The sequence below is a fragment of the Mytilus californianus genome, unplaced genomic scaffold (genome assembly GCF_021869535.1).
Source record: "Mytilus californianus isolate M0D057914Y unplaced genomic scaffold, xbMytCali1.0.p SCAF_42, whole genome shotgun sequence".
In the NCBI taxonomy this organism is placed as follows: Eukaryota; Metazoa; Mollusca; class Bivalvia; order Mytilida; family Mytilidae; genus Mytilus; species Mytilus californianus.
In genome coordinates, this window is record NW_026262693.1 from 1580875 (window position 1) to 1602899 (window position 22025).

Genomic DNA, 22025 nt, shown 5'->3' on the forward strand with positions numbered 1-22025 from the left:
TTTATAATAATCAAATTAGTGATTTATGTTAGAAAAACAAAGAAATAGCAAATGAATGTTTGCTTTGTTTATTACATTTATCTATGTTTTATTTGTAGAAAATTTTATGCGCGAGCGAACGAAGGCAGTCACTGTTCCGTAGCGACGATAACTGTCAGTTGACCTCGCGGGAGGTCATGTATGTCTTTATATCGTCCGCCTGTTGTTACAGCTAACCAATCAATATCTAGATAGCAAGCTATCGATGTGTAGTATTATTTTAATAGGCACTGTCGCAAAAACAGAACTGGATACTTAATAAGATAGAATACTTGTCAACGCCATAAACATCTCAACTGATGAAATAGTATACCTTAAGACATACCGTAGAGTAACGTTGATGAAATTGTTTTGTGTATCTTATATTAGAACGAGTTATTAACTGAGAAATAAGTGAGTTTAAGAAAACAGCAAAGAAACATTTCTGGATGGCGGCTATGAATCCGTATGCCTTTCGTGGGTGGCATATACCCTCGTATGCCGATGGTGCTAACTGTGATAGAAACTATCCTCACATGTATGGAACTTGGCCCCATTCGGGGTATTTCACACCTGGATCAGTGTATTCCTTGCCCTCGGAAACAGCAAAGCAGCATGCAAATACAGACTGGAAACTGTGTACCCCAACGACATCTGAAGGTATGTCCCCAAGGGATAATAATTCATTAATGAAAACCGGATATGAGAATTTACTATATAAAAGTTCAAATATTCGAGGGGACAATGACACCCCAAGGGACGATTCTCAAAGAAGCTGCTGTGCCATATCTTGCAGTTGTAGCAGTCATCAACGACTAAATGTATTAGATAATTCATGGAGGGGGCCCGATGCTTTAGACCTCAATAAAGCTACTTCAATGTCAGCTTACTCAACTTTCTGCCAAAGAGGTAAGACACCATGATTTATTATCAGAACTCACCAAATAGCTATTCTATTATTAGAATTTATTTATGGACCATTTTAAAATTTTCAAAATATCAACTCACTATTCTTAATTCATTAGAAACAATCAAAGTTTGTTTATGGACATTTTTAAGTTTTCAACATACTTACAACTATCATCGTTTCAGGTATCTAGTGATGATGGATCAACTGAGATACCTCCATTGTTTTGGTACCTTGTACCTTAAGATACTCTTTGTTTTAAAATGTTATCAACAATGTTAAGTGCTTAGTATTCTCAATGTCATTACATAGTAATTTCCTAACATTTGTAATAAATCAAAATATATTAACAAATGTAGATTCAACGTCATTTATGCTAACCACAAATTTTGAAAACATTAATGACAAGCCTGTAATGACCCACAAATCGCTTCTTTTTATTCATCTTTTTCATATTTTCATTAATATAACTCCTACATGTTCTTGATAATTTTTTTTTACACACAAAAAAACTAATGAAATATAGCAATTTGAATCTATACAATTTTTATGCCTGTAAAATTTAATGTAAAAATAAAAGCAATTTAAAAGAAATAAATATGTCAGTGATTGAACGGTTATGAAATAATAAAAATATAATATTGTGTATTTCCCATTTTTATTAGTATCATCATAATTTTTTAAACTAAAACAATTGTCGAAACGTTTTCAGAATTGAAATATTATGTATTATTAACTTGTTCGTGTGGTTTGAAAATCATTAATATAACAGAGCATTTTAAATAATCCTTTTAAAGTGCAAAAATGAGTGAAAAAGTTTGTAATACAATTATCGCAGGATATGTAAGCAAGGGGCCTTCCAGAAAAATATTTTGTTCATATAACGTCATCAAAACAATAAAAGAAGTTCATTAAGAAAAAGTCTAGTCCCTTTTTAGCAACAATCTTTTCTTTTTATCAAAGTTTAACAGTTTTTCGTTTTATTGTCCGAGTTCACGTCCTGGCTAAGCATGAAAAATATTCCAAAACAAATAAATCGTTCTTATAAAAAACAAATTTTGTTTGGCGTCAATACTTCTCTCAGAAATGTTTTCTCTTAATTTTGCTATAACATTAAGTCAAAGTCAAAGATTTTATTGATATAAAATCCAAAATATGGATTGTCATCAACACACAAAGAACAATCATTAATCATTACAATCAATTATATAACAATACAGAACATAAAAAAAAAAGAAGAAAGAGGTGTATATATAAATATATAATGAGTATTTTTATTTTCCCCTTCTATCTATTTGACTGAGGAGGTACAGTTTTAGATACTAGTATTACAATTTATATAATATAAACATAAAATAACTTAAGTTAGTGAACTTCTGAACGTGTACATCTCATTAATACCTTTAATGCAACATTTACTGACATCATAATCATTACTTCGAAATATGAAATAGAATTTTTCAATGTCTGAAAGATTATTGATTAATGATTATAAAGATACATTTCAATCACCATTTACACAAAATCCATTATCACATATACATTATACTTCTTCAACCCGGATAAACATTTCAAGTGAAGAAAATATATAAATGTGTTGACGAAAGAAAATTAAGCGTACACAATGGTCAAATGAACGAGTTTAAATGTATCGAATATAATACTCAAATCATAGTATGATTGACTAAATTGTAAATGTTTCTTTATTTCAAATTTTCCCCATCGAAGGTTAAGGTAACAGAATGCATTTACAAAAATAAAAATATAACGCCCCAGCGATCACATGTGTTAGTTATGGGAAAATTGTTTTATTTATGCGAGTTACTCTCAGATGGTGTCATACATTTTGGTTATATAGTAATTTATTTACTAATCATGTCGCGACAGAAATGATATCTATATATCTGCAGAAGTGTGGGTCGATTTTTAATAAATATTCTCTAAAACTAGTATAATTTGCATGTTAAAGATATAACCATAATTTATGACAATGTTTATGAATGTAAATTGTCTGTTTAAAGCTACATTTTCCTGTTTTTCATCTTACAAATGTATTTCAGTCCATTTAAGATAGAAAGTGCTGTTAAGTGGAGAGAGATTCGCATAACGTTTAAATTTTTAGTATTCATAAATAATTTTTTTCGAGTATAGAAATGTCGAATTATTATATGAATTATATTTTTTGAATAAATATTATAGAGTCTTTTGTCGTTCTTGAGTATATGTTCCCATAAAGTAAATTAATGTCACCAAAGTGATTTGAAGAGATAAGTCTTACAAACATTAAATATATGTAACAGTGTCAAAATGTAAATTACTGCTATATAGTAATCAGAATAAAATAAACTGTACAACAAATTTGTCACTTTTTCTAGAAAAACTTCACCTTTGCAATATTCGACGCTACAAAGATGGAAAAAGTAGTATGTTGATGTCTTAAACAACACCCAATTGCACTTCCCAGTGACTTTTCTTGTGAAAAGTGATTTATTTTTCTCAGTAATTTAATAAATGAAATCTAATATGTAACGAGAAGGATAGTAAAAAAAAATGCTTTAATACAAATTAATTCGGGAACTTATACAATAAGATGTGAAGGTAGTCCTAAATAAGAAAAGAAAAATAGCGATTTTCTTTATGAAGATTTTTGTTTATAAATTTGTACATTTATCATAATTCAATTATATTATCGGTCATTAAATGAATATTTGTGAGTATGTAAGTGTCGATTCTATTTTCAAATAATATTTCTAGAGTGAGATTTTCAATATGTCAACACATAACATGTTGCAACCCCTAATATTGTTGTACAACTGCGTGTTCTTAAGTTATCTTAACATTATAAGTTTAGGATATATCTTAAACAAATACATCTTCAATATTCTGACTTGAGGTTATGGTACGTTATAAAACCATTCGAAGTCATTTTTTATAAACAGGCTAAAGAATATCTCTATTTGGATTACTGGTTTTGCCACCAAAACAGTGAAAAAAAGTGTAAAATAAATTAAGCAAATACCGTTTGCATTTTCTCCTTTTTTATACTTTCGATACATGGGGCTAGTATAGCTCATAAAAGAAAAATTAATGTACAAAAAATGTCGTTTGAATTAATTACGAAATCCACACTGAACATAGACACTATAGCTGAACAATGAGATGTAACAACAGATTCACATTTCAGTGTTTTAGATGAATACAAATTAAAACCTAATAATGAAATTTATAAAACCACAACTATGATGTTAAATATAACATGTACCGAGTAGCCGAAGGATGATAACAAAGGTGTTAAGACAATCAAATCAAAACTTGGTTCAAATGCACGCATTTGGAGTCGAATAATTTTATTTAATTTCAATCTTGAATTTTATAACCCAAACTGAAAATAGTCAGATCGATATTTCACCACCTTGCATCTAAATAATCTAGTTATGTTGGTCAGCTGATATAAACAACTAACTACCTGTTTCAAAAATGTATTGTAAATCAAGTAGTAACAAGTGAATCTTAATTCTTATAGACTACAAGCTACAGTGACTGTCACTGTATTATTATTTAGTCGGAGACAAAATGTTTTCTAGGGTCATACGATGACTTGGGGACCACCCATGCATTCATCAGTTCATTATCATACACTATACATTTATTATTATTTTTTGTCATAGTAAATGGATTAGTGTTATGTATTAGGTTGTGTGCAGTGTTTTGGTTGTGATGGTAAGGAAATTGTCAAAGATGAAACGAAGTTGCTGTTTTATTAATCGTTCTATGTGTCATAATTTAATAATATATTACCAGACACTATCGATGCTATCGCTTTAAGCTACTGTTTTCTATTTTTTTTCACAGTTATAAATGCGTTTAGAAGTGAGGTCGTTTGCATATTTCTTAAAACGATTTTGAAATGCTTAGGAAACTGCATATTTATAAGTGAAATATATAATAACTGACCACAAGAATGTATATATATAATTCGTGTGTATGTATTCGATTTTCTTATCTGAAACGAATAGATGAGTATATGCTGCACTGTAGCAACTGAACCAGGAATGTTTGCATACCATAATAAATTTGATCTGAGAGCATGTGTACTTGCATGTGTACATTTGAAAATATTTTGAAAACAAAACAGGTTTACATCCTCTTTATTTGAACTCTGGTGGATAGGTGTCCCATTGGCAATCATACCACATCTCCTTATTTTTATATCAAAGATGTGTTAAATTTACTACACGCGTTATACTTTTATTGTATTTGTCACTGATTTTCTATTGGTTATATTTTTGGTGAACAAGCGAGGCACAAGAACAGACAACGCCTTGGCCAAAAGAAACTATATTTGGTGTGACTACACGAATTCCTCCGCCTTTAGAAGGGCAGAAGGACTCCATGAAAAGTAGGTCATCCGGAACAAAACGCGAAGTTGATTTGTATCTCACCACCAGACAAGAAATGTAGACATAATGAATAAAGTCCGGATAGGTTAAATTTTCATTAATATCTTTTAGTAAGAAGCTTGAACTCAATGTATGTAACTTTTATAAGCTTATAAACCAAATATCAGCTCAGTATCTAAAGTCTGTAAGAAATGTCTTGACACTTTTTGGATTTCGGATTGACCGCGCAAGGACGACATGACGTAACATTTTATGTTCCCATCATTACGTGGCACAAAAAACAAAATAGTTCACAATACTTACTAAGAGAAATAAATACCTAACTGAAAACCGGGAGGCTGAACTCAAGTGCTCAGAAATTTCTGTTATTCTAGTGATACACGGCAAGTTACGTTATAGCTCCATAAACACCTTAATATAACAAGTTACGTTATAGCTTCATAACCACCTTAATATAACGGGTACGATTTTGCAGTATTAAAGTCAAATTATAACCTAGAAATAGAGTAGTCGGTCAATTGGAGAACTGTGTGCGTACAATAACTTCTTATTATCTTTAATAGAACTTGTCATATCAGACAAACCAAGAATGTTGGGCCTGAATTTTGTGTATATTTCAGTCACATGTGAGAAATAACGATGACGCGTTCAGGTTCCTCCCATCTAAAACAATGGTTGCAATTCGTGTTTTAAATTTTATGACACAAAGAACATTTAAAATAACACCTTTATTGTAGGTCTGTTTTTGTTTTGTTTGTTTGTTGGTAATAGACTCTTGCTTTATCGGGTTTCGGGGGTTTTCAGACTTTATACTGATGCGCGCTATATAGTTTCAACTATAGTCTAAAAACACAAGTAATATATCATACCGCGATATATTAGATTTTCTCATCTGTATAATGTTTACTAGAATTCTATACACAATACCAATAGAACCAAACAGTTTAAACCCATATGTGTAAAACAAACATAAATATTAGAAGGTTATAATAATTGGAATATGAAAATTTCATGACTCCATTAATATTGTGTTATTAGATCATTTTTGTATAATTTAAATTGATCCTAAATGTAAATCAATGAGTAACGAATGACAACTTTATAAAATATTTAAAGTACAGCATCTGTCTTTACGAGTGTTTCCCTTTAATTTCTGTAACATTCGTTTTAAAAAAAAAAACAAAGATATTCATTGTGGTACTTGACTGTTTTAAGGTAATTGCGTGGTGTTGAACGCCAATAAAATGCATATGCGATAAAATAAGTAAAGATTTGAAACCTCTTTGTAAATATTGGTTTACAGGAGATGCTATCACTTTTTTGCTTCCGTTTAACCTATATCAGTATGAACAAGTATTCAAATCTGAAACCGTTTCATTTGATGTTTCATTTTTTATATTGTTCCATGTTTGCTGTTTTTTTAATTGACTCCTTTTTGATTTGTTCTATGTATGCATATCTCTAGCCCTTACATTAGATGTACTATTACAACTAATTGATATAAGTGCGAGTTTCCCTAGATAAGAAATTATTACTGAAAATATGTCAATATATAAAAAGACATGTATAATACTTTTATTGTATTGGTTATGTTTGTCTTATTACGTATACCCAATATCTACTTTTATCAAATTCTTTACTGACTATAGTAACCCGAATTATCCAGTCCCATATATTCCGTTCACTACGATCACTCCATTAACGAGAAACATTAGTGGATAGAGGGCGCTGAACCTATTGCGATCGTTTCAAAGGTGATTTCTTATTCAGCTTATGTGTTTTTTCACGTTAGGATGTTTTACACACAAACATCGAATAACAAAATAAAATAAAAACTAAACTAAACTAAAACTGATAAAATTTTTGTCATCAAGGAAATTCACTACAGAAACCAAATTCAAATCAACTTGTAATTCTGCATGTAAACCTCATCAATGAGCTGTAAACTATATCAATTATAAACAAATAACAATTAAAGCTAAATAATATACAACTAATCTGTCCAAACCAGTTAATATTGAAACACATCATAACATATGGATATCTGTCTACAGCCCTGTGGTCAGTTTTATTGTCAATTGATCTGATAAATTATCACAAAATAAAATGTTCAAAAGATTCCGACCTTTGATAGGGTCCACCTGGAAAATGAAACCACTTAGAAATGTAGACAGTTAGAAAGTCGGTGTGGATTTCTTATCGAACTCAGAATTACCAATTATTCAGCATCAGAAATGCTTTTCAGTTCATTCAAGGTGTTAATACAATTTGATATATAAATTGAAAATTAAATTTAGTTTCATATACTTAAATTACTGCTCTCACATAATATGCACAAAATATGTCAGTATTAGAGTCAAGTAGCAGATGTGTTTTACAAAAACTATTTAACAATATATATGTCGGATACAGTGCAGGCGATTTGGTGTCACGATAACGAATAAAGTCCCTAGTGTGGACAGTGTGTTGCTTGCCAATTTTTTTAGTACCCCTTCCAAATGTATTCCTTCATGTTTTATGCCTCAAATAGCAAGTAGGGGGATGAAATTACACTGTAAAAAAATTTGGGTCATGAATTGTAAAGTAAAGTAGTGATTTGGTCCAGCTGAAAAAGGTTAAAAATTAGCACTTCGGAAGCTGTCAAAAGATTTCAAGACCCCCTTAACATAGAATTGTCCATATTTTGAGTTAGAGCCGATGAAGTTTTCTATAATTTTGATATAATTTGTCCCAAAAGTAGTACAACACACTGTAAAAATATTATTGAGAAAGCGCAGGTGGGATTTTTTTTATTTTCATTTATTGTCTAAAAGAAATGCACTACGAAATAACTGTGTACTCGGACCAGTAGCATGAGTTCGAATCCCGGCGAGGGAAGAACAAAAATTTGCGAAAGCAAATTTACAGATCTAACATTGTTGGGTTGATGTTTAGACGAGTTGTATATATATATATATATATTATATCTAGAGCACTGGACATGAGACTTCCTCCCCGACTGTACAGGTTCCAGCCCCGGTCGGGCAGGAAGTAGAGAATCAGATCTTCTCTAACATTGTTAGGTTGATTTTCTAGGCACTTTATATCTGTATATATTTATTTAACCTTTCATACTGGGATATGATCCAATCTAACATCAGAGGTGGTCATTTTAGTTCATACTCATGATTTCTATTGTTAACAATGCATATAACCCTAAGAAATAGAACACTGTAAAGTTATATAAACAGACATAATCTTATTATATGTTTGTTTTAATGATTTGTTTCACAAACATCGATTCAAAGTTTGTTTGTATCATTCAAGCTTTCCATGTATCATTTATTTTTAACTTTCAATTGAGTATATAATTGTGATTAACAAATTCAAATCTCTTATTGGTATTGATTGTTTATCATCCGGCGACCAATATCACAGGCATATTAAGAGTCACAAATTTCTGTATATCATTATGACCAAGCTCGAAAAGAAAAATAAACTGTAAAGGAATAAAACAATGTATGAAATTGGCAAAAAATTTTCAAATTTGATTTTGTGTTATATCCAGACATTCACATTATAGTACTCTGAGTTTAAAAATACAATATAGAAAACCAATAATCTTATTCAAGATCTAGCTACACTTTCTCGAGGTAACACCGAACGAGATTTCATTGTCAATAATCAACAGATGGTCAATATGAAGTAGAGATGGATCATAAAATTGAGAATGGAAATGGGGAATATATCAAAGAGACAACAACCCGACCAAAATCATGCATGTTATATGATTGTACACAAATACTTCGACAGGATAACTATCTCTCTCAGTTGGTTCTGCAATGAAATGTCACAGAAGTGCACGATGTTATTTCCAAAGCAACACTGTACCATCTTGGATTGAACCCGAATACATTTTAATAAAATGTCATGGTAACACCATGCTCTACTGCTTAAAGTTAAGACAATTTAATTACACATGTGTACCATGGGAAAATATTGGTCCGTTAACGAGTTGACTATATCCAGAATGTCCGATAATGGTCGTAAATGTGTTTTTTTTTTTCGCATAGTGCTGACCAACAATTTGTTACTTATTTTTCATTTCATGTTTTTTCACATTTTCCTACTTTTCCTATCAAATGATAATATTTGTACAGCATTGGAAGCGTATTTTCTGCTAAAGTTATTTTCAATTATATATTTAAGTATGAAGTTCCATTTTACGAAGCAGATTCGAAAAGAAAACAAGATCCCAACCTGGAAATATTGTAGTTCTGTACCCAATATTATTGCTCAGTTTTTCTTGCACTAATTTAGAAGCCAGTTTACAAAAAAATCAATTACTTTATTTGTAAATTTGACAAAAGAATTATTGGTGTCAGTATCATATGTGTTGTAATTCATGACTGTCTCTTTCATGTGTTTTATTTCTTTCTTCTGAATGCGAAAAATTTTAACACTTTTTCATTTCCGATAAAAGAATTACTCATATTTTCTTTTTTTTTAAACTTAAATGGATTTTGAATAAAAACTAAACCATTGATTACAAATTTAAGATTATAACATTATAACATTTTAATTGTTATGCTTGGCTTTAAATTTCTGAAATCCGTATACGTTTGTCCTTAAATCACCACCTAATGACTTCGGCAGATATTAAACCTATTTGACTTTTTAAATGACGTTTAGTCTATCGCCCTCCGTTGGTGGCAACAATAATCATATAACTGATAGAAGATACAAAGGCTTTGACAGAATCATTTACGGAAAGAACATGATAACATCTTGAAATTTACATCCGTCAAAAGAAAATGTTAAGATGAAATGAATGACATAAAAAAAAATATTTTTATTTGTTGCATATAAATTGAATCATGATTAATTTTAAAAAGGAAGGATATGTGAGTATATAGAAAAAGGGACACGATTCTATACGGAAATAAAGGAGCGCTAAAGGTGCAGTCGCTTCAATTCACGTCAACACACTCTTTTTACCTTAGCAATTGATAAGAATATTTTAAAATATTTTAACTGCCTTATAGTCAATATAGTGAAGGATTTTTTCCTTTGCGATTTAAGAGAAGTTTCTGGTATGCAGGGTCAGTGGGTCATCAGCCAACTCATGGTCTAATATATACTTGGGCTATTCAAGTTAGTATATTTTTTTTGTATATCAACTTAACATGGTTCTATATCTAAGATGGTATACCCTTGAAACAAAAGTTTATTGTCACGTTAAATAAAGTGAAAAACTTCCGTTCTGCATTAAAACTTACATTATCTATTAATGATTTATTACAAAATATCAATATAACAAATCCTTTATTCTATTGCTTCTTCATAATCTACCTTTCACTTAGTAGCCATTTTTACGATAAAAATCTTCTTTAATGGAAGATTCACTTTGAAGATTTCCTTTTGAGTCATATTGGAGTTCATTCGTTATTATAATAAGTAGCAAATATATAAAATGCAATTTTGATAAATCGGTTACGCTTTCTTTGTCTTTTAAAATGTCTATGACTATTAATTCGATTGTTTTTTTTGTGTGTGTAGATGTGACCACAAACCCGAAATGAGGTTTTTTATGTGTTTGTTTGTGTGAAGATGTTACCCCAAAAGCCGAAATGTATCCTTAATAAAAATGCTTTCATTGTTTTAGTTTGCTACAAACAGTAGACTACTAGTCCATGTCACTGCTAGAGGACTCCGAAAGATCTTCTGTCATTAGCCACTGTTCGGTCAACTATTTGTTTCAAAGAAGACATTTTGGATGATTTTTTTATTTTTATTATTATATAACTAGTCGTAAGGTTTGGCCTAATAGTGCACGTGCTCGCTAAATTTTAAATTGATTTTCAAAAGAGGAGAATGGTTTATTGAAAACACACATCTCACATAATTCTGGCAAATGCTAGTATTAAGTCATTGAAAAAGCTGTCAGTCTTCTGTCGTTTGGAATGTCTTTATTATAAAGCTGCAATGTTTGCATGTTTTGATATTGTAAGTTTTTAGACGTTTTAACTGTAATCAAATTTTTACTTTTTTTTTATTAGAACAAAATAATGGATTATGTTTTCAAATAATCTAGAGCTTCTATCGAACAGAAAACTTAAGAATACATTTGAACCTACCTCATGCCAAACGAATTGGCAACTAGGCAAATCATAACATCTGATGCTTATAAATTGCCAATAGTAATTTTAATAACACCAAAAAATATTCCATTAAATACCTTACAGTACAGTTTAAACCCTATACAATAAGACAATAATAATAAAAGCATAAGCGTTTGTTGATTGCATGTATTTGTTGCATTATCGTCTGAAATTCTTAATTGAATGTTTGCGTTTTAAAGAGGGTAGCATGTGAGCTAATTGTTCTCTTGATCTTAGTTTCTGATATGTATATCGTATGTTGAAACATTACTGAATATTTGACACACATTGTGAGTTCGAATCCCGCAAGTAGCAGGTATAATTTTTCTTCATTATCAAATTGAAAGTGTTTATGTAATCTTCAATTGTGTTGTTCTCTTGTTCGCGTGGAATATCTATTTATCAGTTAGAGACAATAGAAATATTCGTCTAGTCTAACCTGGGGAACTTATGGCTTTTTCTTCCAATCTTTAATTGGATAGAGAACTTTCAAGGTATTCGTCCTAAGCGTCTAAGCATACTGAATGAAAAAAAATCAGAGGTTATCTATATATCTTTTTTTTCTAGAGGCCTTTGGTTATATGTCGTTTAGACTTGGGCTTTTGTTGAAGACTATATTACTTTCTAGAGGCCTTTGGTTGTTTTTGTCGTTTAGACCAGGCTTGCTACCTCATTAACCTGCGTCTCCTTTATTTCTATATTATGTGCAATTATGGATTTTGGTTTAAATTTTCCAAAGTTAAGATAAACTCTTGTTTGCAGTACAAGAATGGGTTTATAATAAATTCTCAGCGTTTCAACCATCCAAATTATGTTCTAATCTTTAAATCAGTGGGTTAGACTAATTTTATAGTCTGGTAGTTTAACGTTATGGAGATACCAGTTTGACTTTATTTAGTATACCTTTAGGTGAGATGATGTTTTAATTTCACACTTGTTTGTTGAACCATGTATTTACTAAATCAATGTCATAAATCATAGTAAAAATAGAATTGGATACTTTTTTAGACAAAATTTAAAATATTTTTAGCGGTGCCCCTTAAAAGAAAAGATTTTACCAGTGATAGTCCTACGCAATCGTACACTAATGGGAAGAAAATGGAATATATTTTTGTTAATTTATATAAATGAATCATATCCGTATTTGCGAGAAAAACAAGTCCTACCTTAATAATTATCGTGTGTTTCTAATTTACATATATATAGTTGTTTGGGGTACAATCACTAGAATATCAAACAATTATATGTTTAAAGGCAAACATAGAAACTAGTTTGAGAAAAGGGATTGAAGGCATAAATAACATATAAGTAAATAAATTAATATTACAGTCATAAAATGAATCAATAAATCAATACTTATTAAGCGTTTCAAAGTGTATATGTAGTTTTCGAGTTCCCTCTCCTGAGTAACAAAAACTTTTTGATAAATGGAGCCGTATACTGTGTAACGTGGGGGTACCCAAATTGCACCTATTTTGACAGTTTTTTCGTCTACGTTTTTTTTATGATCCAGACAAAAGTTTCCATTTTGTGTTTATTTTGTAGATGTATCCTTATTTACTATATAGTCCCACCAATTTAATTTTTAATCCATATTGAATCATAGAAAAATGGGTTCGAACTGACCTCCAAACGACCCATGATTCTGTAATGAGGAGTACCCAAATTGCATCCATGCTTAAATTCACGTCCGTAAAAATCTAATAACTGATGTTTTGTACTATTTCTTCAAATATTTAGAAAAATTTGACTATAGTCCATGCTTACTATTCATTTTTTAAGAAATGGATGCCTGTAACATATTGTATTTGCTCATTTTTAAAAGATGACTCTTTATGGACGTCGCATGGCGACGTTTTCGTAGATTTTACTTTTTCCAGTAAACACTTTATCTGTTGATATATACAGTGAACGTTCTGTGAATATTTAAATATATTTACCTATTTGAAAGACGTGCATAATGTCAAATGATAAAAAAAAAAACATAAATTGTTTAGTCCCTAAGAAAACTTGTAAGATTTTCGCTGCTATTTTTGCTAAATAGGTGCAATTTGGGTACTCGGTGCAATTTGGGTACTGTGACGTTATACTGCACCACATTTCAAAAGATTAATGGACGCCATCATGATTTGGTTGAAAGTTACGGAAAATATGTGCCTCAGATGACCATGGCTGTGTATGTTCCAACTATCTTAGCCACAATCCTGTCCTCTTTTCCTCAATTTTGACATCACCGAATGAGTTCTTACCTGCCATAAGCTACACGACAGGAACCACATGTGAAGCAGGATCTGCATACCCTTCCTGACCACCTGAGATCACTCACGGTTTTTGGTGTGGTTCGTGTTGTTTAGTCTTGTTTTCTATGTAGTGTTTTGTTGATTGGCTTTTTGTTTCTTCGTCGTTTATTGCAGTATGCTATGATATTGTTGGGTTTTCTTTTACTTATGATTTTTTTGTTGTCCATTTTGTGTCCTCTGTGGTTTTTTTACATGACATAATTATTTCATTCATATCAATACTATTTGGATACATTGAATTGAAGATATATCTCTTTCAATTTTTGGAACCTAGCCATACACTTTTACCGTATGAGAATGAAAAAAAAAAACAGTATTCACTATCGTAAATGATATTAAAACTACGAGTTATTATTTTATATCTCACTTTTTCAATTTCTTAATCGTGGTTACTAACTCTAAAGTTAGTTAAACACTTTTTGTGTTAAGTAAATGTAACTCAGTTTCCAAAACTTATCAATTCAAGTGAACGAGCTTAAATTTTGTAAGAATGATGGCTCCGTGTTGAAGGCCATACTTTGACTTATATTTTTTTTGTGTGACTTGGATGGAGAGTTGTCTCATTGGCACTCATACCACATCTTCTTAGTTATATCTAATGGATGTTGTAACAGTTCTGATCTGACTGAAATATTTATAAAGATAGTAAAGTTTGAAGCAAGTAAGTCATTGGTCATCATTTGACACAAATTTGATTTTATTTCCTATATTCGCTACAAGATAAAAATGCTTGTGTGGCGAAAAAGTTACTAAAAAATAGTACAGCTGTCATGGCAGACGACACTTTTCTTTGATCTTGTGACGAGTATCAGACGACACATTTCGCTAACAACACCTACATCGATTCGATGGGAAAACAATAGCTTTCCTAATCAGGGTCAATCAGTACATTATGTCCATCGGGATAGATGGACATGATATTTTATTGCTTTATATCAATGATATTTTTTTTAGAAAGATAAATCACAGATTAAAGATGGTCATCAAGCTGAAACTAAAACAATATTTATTTATTTGGTTACGGTGTGTAAGCATGATTACAACAAAATAATAGCTGGTAACGTCATTAATAAAGAATGCCTCTCCTTTGATCGATCGCTTTGCATTTCTACGAAATACACACAAAATGGGAACTATAATGGTAAAAACTGACCGCGAAAATGCCTTTTTATCGAAGTTTTGGTCTTCAAAAAACCATAGATGTTTTAAGACGTGGCCTTTATATAAGTCGGCATACTCATTATAATCAACTTATTATTTTAGTTTAAGAAATGTGTACAAAAAAATGATTGCTGCTGTAATCGACTTTCTTTAATTTGAGTAATGTCATCAGTCAGACCATCTAGAGAAGATCGAAGTTTAATTTGAGTAATGTCATCAGTCAGACCATCTAGAGAAGATCGAAGTTTATATTGATTGAAAATTTCTACTAAAAAGTGTTGCATAGATTTAATATTTGATAAAGCATAAATCCCAGACCACCGGCGACGGGAGATAGAAGCTCTACCAACTATGCAGAACACTCTTTTGTTAGCCGTTAGCCTCTAGGGCTTGTATGTGAAAACTTGATCATAAGGAATAAGGCTTACTGCTTTATCAGAGGAAAAAATATGATTAAGCTTTTAAGTGTGGAAAATTTGTGTTTTTACAGAATATCGTAAACAATTTTTTTCTGAAATAATTTTAATGGATTTTTAACATTTTTATTTCATATTTATTAAAGAGATTGATTTGAAAGTCAGACATACTAAACGAAATCACATATCCGTCAATATTTAAATGGTAAAACCGAAATGAAATTTGAAATAGCCAAAAATATAATACAATCATCAGTCAGAATAGTATAGGAGACGAAGATTGGTTGATGCTATTCTACTTTCATGTGCATTTTAATACATAATAATAAATGCAAATCAGTAGAAATCTTCAAGGCTACTTGCAAAACAGTCATCAAATTAATTCTGCAAGACATGACGAGGAGAAAATCACGCTTGTAAATAATCTAATTATATCAAATTGAATACATTAATGGTAAATATTCTAATTTGCTACTTGGAAATTTATATTTTAGTTTTAACATCTTTGAAAATATGTAACAATTGTATTGTAATATCATTTTTTAGTCTAATCAATTAATTTATATATTTCTATTTTTTTTATTTATAAAGTTATTTTTTGGGGGAGGTGAGAGTGGGAGGTTACGACTTTTTCCATTGTTCCTCTCGAATTGATAACCTGCTATATGTCATCTGAAGAAACTTTGTTATATTGCCCTTAATTAACTAACATGCATATTCATTAATGTGTGTGTCATATTTTAACTTTGACCTTTTTCCTATTTTGTCTTAAGTATTAGTTTAGTAGTGAAATGAGTTTGAATTATTTCTTCCTTCTATGATATCATTTTCCACGTCCTATCCGCTACACCACATAAACAAAATATCATGTTATCATTTCTTGAATACAAATTGTGTTTGAATATTGTTTTGAACTGACCAAACTTTATTTACATGTTTTATTTCTTAGTCTTTGTTATAAAGCAGCTTATTCTTTGTATTTTCATGTAAAAAAAAATATGCAAAACCAAACCACATCACTCATTAAAATAATGTCAAAACCATAAAAATTGGTAATTTTAGGTTTTAAGATTTCAATGAAAACACGACTTCAGCTATAAGAGTTTTAAACGATGAAAGTGGTTTCATAAATCGACAAAAACATGAGTGAGACAAATAGCATTATGACAAATATAAAATTGAAAACAACTGTACCCCATATAGGCCTTGGATATCATGATAGTTGTGACTTTCTTTCCAATGAAAAATAAAACAATCTAAAATGGATTTTAGGACAATATATATATGCATCATCTATCTTGCATTTTGTGCTAAAACAAATAGATTTTCATATCTTTTGGTGTTCTGGTCAGTCCGAACGGATTTAAACTCGTTCATTTCTACGATTGTAAACCAAATATTATTGCTACAGACCCTTTTAAACGGAATTATTCAAGATATTTGATATTATGGAATGAAAATCAAGAATAAAAAAATATTTGATACTTAACGATAAAACATAAATTTGTCGCCAGTCCGTAGATCAATTTTTCTTACAAATACAAAAAATTCCATTTTTTTTCTTTTCGCTATTAAAATCATATAATCAAGATATCTACTTCATCGAAGCAGCAGTAAATGAAAAATGAATCGTTTGATTGGTCATGCTTTCGAAGTGGTGAATGATAAGAGATGGGGTGATTGGTTCCTAATTGTCAAAAAGTTTTTAATTTCACAAGATTATTAACTGATAAATTCCCGATATAAAATACTTTAATAACATCTGCAAGAAAGCAAACTGATTTTGAAATCAATGTTTGAATGGATAAACACCTGCCTTGCAGTTTAAAAATGCAAAAATAAAGTGATGATCTGTACAGCTTTTTTTTTTGTAATGTAATTTGATTTTTAATTGTTTTTCATCTATCTAGGATAGACAGGGAAGCAACCAAGTTAGTATTATATAGTTTTTGCACACACAGAAACTTAGATACGTTTCCCTTTTCTACATTGATGAATTTTAACTTTTTTTCTTTCAATTGACATATCAGAATTACTAATTGTTTAACTCCCCCAACTTAATTTGATTAAATGTGAACTCTCGCCCATAGGGTATTTTTCTTGTCGGTTCAAATAATCTAACGTAATATACAAAAACGTATTCAGTTTGACAGAAAGGGCTTATCCTATCAGGAAACGTGATTGCAATTTGGTATATGCGGTATTTTCATCAAAGCATATGTACTTGGTCTTTGAATATAAACGTTTTGACTTGTCTTTAATGTTTGGTCTTTATCTCCATTTTTTCTTTCAGGTTTGACCCTTATATTCATTTTTTCATAAAGATGTAGCTAAATTTTGTTTTATTTTTTTTCTGGTTTAACCTTGTCTCGTATTCATGTTTAAGAGTTTTAATGTCAGTCTTGCAGGTCCACCTAGTAAGGAATCTTTCAAGAAAATGATGGTGTTAGGGCATGAAAAGATCCTCAACATAACTTGACACATTATATGGCGAAACAATTGGTTTTGGTTTGTTGTTCAATTCCTTGGTAGTCATTCTATTTTTTCCTTATTTCTAAATGTCGATCGAAACGTCCTTCACACGCTTTTTTAAAAATGATTTCTGTAAATAAACTTATAAATCAAATCGGACACTATAAATAATTCCGGAGACGGCCTTGATGAGGAAATGATTAATTTATGATGATTTATTTGCATACATTACCAATGTGTTAATAACCGCATATATTGCACTATTTGACCCTTTTACTACAACTATTGTCATTTTCTAAATTCTAAATAATTCAATATTTATTGACTACAACACAGAATCCATTATGTTTTTTTAGATTCCGAATGATAAGAGTCTGATGAGCATTGAACTGAATGATTTTGATACCTTCATTTTTAGAGAGGTAAATTAGTTCAGATCAACAGATACTTCTGTCAGATAGGCATATATGTAAACAGCCGAGTTTGCATTAGCAGAAGCTACGTGCCAATTCCAATTTCCTTTAAAAATTTGAGATAGATATCGTTAATGTGGTCTTTCTTTAAAAGGCTGTGCACCTTACAGATTTAGTTGGAATGTCTTTTACCTATATTGTTTTAGCCCACCATACAAAAAAAAAGATATTTCACAAAAAGGTAGTGTAAACGGAAAACCAAAAAAGGTACTGCTGTGCGATTTTCTGTGTAAATTCTTGGTATATACATTTGATACCTAGTCTTTATAAAAGTTTCCTAGACAATGTTTCTGCTTGTCGATATCGTACTTCAGTGAGGACTAACCAAACTTCAAGCACCAAATATTCAAAGCCCAAAATTTTAAATAAATAATTGCGTAAAAATAAAATATTACTTATCATGCACGATTATTTATATAAGTCTAAAGTGTTTCTGATGATACAACATTTCGAGACAAATTACAGCTTTGGATTGGTTGGTAGAGGAACACTTTGTATTGGTAAATCGGCTATTGAAAATGAAGAAATACATTTTCTCTCTGGGGCAGAGGCAATGCAAAATTGTTGGATAGAGCAATTATTGAAATTTCAATATAGGTATAATGGGGTCAACAAATGATACTTTCATTCTAATCTGAGATTCGGTATATTTTAATTGACAGATTTTAACCCCTGCAGAGATCTAATTTGTAAATTGTAAGTATTCTGCAAGCTGTAAGAGGACAATATAAGATACTATGATTACTTGATTGATTGTTTTGCGTTAAAGGCCACTTTCAGCATACTTGGCTACATCGCGGCAACCAGTTTTTATTGGTGAAGCAGGAGTATCCTGAGAGAATCACCGACCTTCGACAGGACATACAATCCTAGGCAATTAAGATCTCAGTCGAAAGCACCTAGCCGCGAATAGGGTTCTAATTAACAACCTCAATGGTGATAGGCTAGTGTAGCAGTGATCACTATAGACGAACTGCTTAGATAAAAATATATCCGATGCCTCAAGTTATTGAAAATACTATGATCTATATACCATGTGATCTAAATAACATAGGCTAATCTATTTTAGTAGGTTTATATTACGGTGTGTGTTGGATTTGCATATATAAGGCATCAATATGCTATCAAGATAAGTAGGCGACATTAAGCAGTGAGGACTAAAGCATTGTCGATGTTCCTTCTTGAATACTTTTCACACCTGCACGTGTAGTGAAAATAGCAACTAACGTATCTTTTTATACATCAAAAAGTAAATATTATGGTATTATTATAATTTTGATATTTGTTCAATTATTTATGCGCTACCTGCATTAAATGCAAAATTTGTTTAAACTATCGTATAAGGTACACGCGGTTACATGTACGTAATGGTAATGTGTAAATATTCCAGTTATTGAAATTCAATGATTCCTATCAAGATAAACGGAATAGAAACACACCCGTTCCTGATACGGATATGGCCTCCTACCCAATATGCATTGGTTGTTTATTAATAATTATAGATGTAATGTTATTTAATGAATGTTTAATATACTATGTCCATATAGATTCTTATCTCGTCTTCAAATTCATAGAACGTGCTTGATATTAATAGAATTAAACCAATGTTCTATCGGATACTATCTGAATTTGTAGAGCGCAAAATTGCCTTTTAAACAGGGAAATTAATCCTTGGTTTTCCAGATGATTTTTCTCTGAAAAAATAACCTAGACATTATCACAATTCCACATCAACAACACGAAAGGGTAACCAAAATAGATGTGGTAGTGGAGGAGAGTTTCACTTTGCTTAACCTTACATTACATACAAGTTGGACGGAAGTTTAGCTAGCTGCTATAAAACCAGGTTTAACACATGCGCCATTTTCTTATGAAAGTGCCTGTACAAAGTCAGGAATATGACAGTTGTTTTCCATTCGCTCCGTTGGTTGATAAAGTTTAACGTTTGATTCTGTCAGTTTTTCTGGACTGCCCCTTTTTTTAATTTAACTTGGAATTCGGTATTTTTGTTATACCTTTTTTTTCTTATACACATACAATAGACGAAATTGTGAGTACTCTGCGAAGGAAAGTTTCACTTTGCTAAACGTAACATTTTCTTCTACATATTTTAGACGAAGTTTATTTGTGGTCAAGATTTTTCAAAGGAGGTATTTTGAATATTTTCTAACGCAGCAGAAAATGCAATAATCACAATGAACGTTTCTGAAATCAAAAGTGGCATAAATAAAAGAAGATCTGTGGTATACGTCATATTGTTTCGGATTACATAAGCGACCGCGCAGTAAAAAAATAAAGGAACACCCTTCTCCTTTTTATATATCATGCATTTTAATAGGGTTAGATATCAGGAGTGAGAAATCATCAGATGTGTTTCTCACTCCTTATATTTAACCCTATTAAAATGCATGATATATAAAAAGGAGAAGAGTGTTCCTTTATTTATTTTCCGCAGCCGCTTATGTAATCCGAAACAATATTTAGCTGACATGTTGTTTTGATTGCATTACTTACATTCATTTCCATATAGTGGTAGTAAATCTTTCCACGTGTCTCTCTCAATACCATATATCAATTACATGACGGAAAATTTTTTGACTAAAAGGCAATTTGATTCTATGTGAAAACAATGATTAAAAAATATCTAAAAATAATACAGGAAATATTACTATTTATGTTACCACATTAAGACATGGGCTTATGTATATGTTTTAAATAATAATCAGTGGAACACTCGATGATTTCCTCAGGCATTTTATGTATTTACAAGTCAAGGTAGTTGATCATTAATTCTTAAATATTAAAATGTCTGCTGACTTTCAGGTAAACTCGATTCCGTATAATGTTTGTTCATATTTTTTTTTTAATTTAAAGAGGGTTTCTTTTCTTGAGCAATGTTAATGTCCGGGAATTACTGAATTATTTTTGTAATTAAACTTTTACGTTAGAGTGAACTAATATGTTATTTCTGTGCAACAAATTTAATATTCATGGATTAATCATGTTAATATCAATTTCACGAAGTAGTTGATTCAATATTTGATGGACTCAATTTCAAAATAGATGAAATTTCAAACGGTTTGAAAAAAATAGTAAATTAATCTGTTTGTTAAAAAGAGGAAATACATTTCAAGTCACCAGAGTGTAGAAAGATATATAATATTTGGTTTTTGCATTAAGTCATAAATAATCCACACGAGAGAAGTTTGTCTCTGAAAGTGATTTAGAGCCGCCATACTGCAAATAACACAACGGAGGCCTCCTTTGATTTTGTTCATAAAAATATACTTAGAAATATAAAAAGTGTGAATTAGTCTTTCAAAGTGTCGCGGGTTTCAAAGTAGACTTGATTGTTATAGACTTTGATCTGTTAATTTTATGTCTATTTTACAATAAATCGTACTAATAAACGCGACCGGGGAATATTCTGAGGCTATTTGAATTGTTTATTTTTATTTTGTGAATGTTTTGTTACATTTCACGATTGATTTCATTTTTCTTTTAGATGTTTATTTCATACATATTACCAAAACAAATATCCTTTTCCTTAGTGGCGCCTGTAAATGACCGGAAAAGAAAGAGAAAAATAAATTCTCTAAGGTTATTCTATAGTGAAAAGTAATAAAAAATGAAATAAAATAAAGTTAAGATTTATTTTTCTCACCTCTCAGTATAGTTTAAAGGTGGTTTGTGGGTGGTAACGGAGGTCATTCCTCATTGACAGGTAAAATACAGTGC

General features: G+C 30.7%; 1 protein-coding gene across 1 annotated transcript in view; it reads left to right on the top strand.

The window, feature by feature from the left end:
• Positions 1-237: 237 nt before the first annotated feature.
• Positions 238-22025, top strand: part of LOC127699864 (homeobox protein Hox-D11a-like) — a 36658-nt gene continuing 14870 nt past the window's right edge. Inside the window, exon 1 of the mRNA XM_052203272.1 lies at positions 238-927. Within this exon, the coding sequence (XP_052059232.1) occupies positions 468-927 (460 nt within the window). The 5' untranslated portion in view covers positions 238-467. The remainder of the gene's footprint in view (positions 928-22025) is intronic.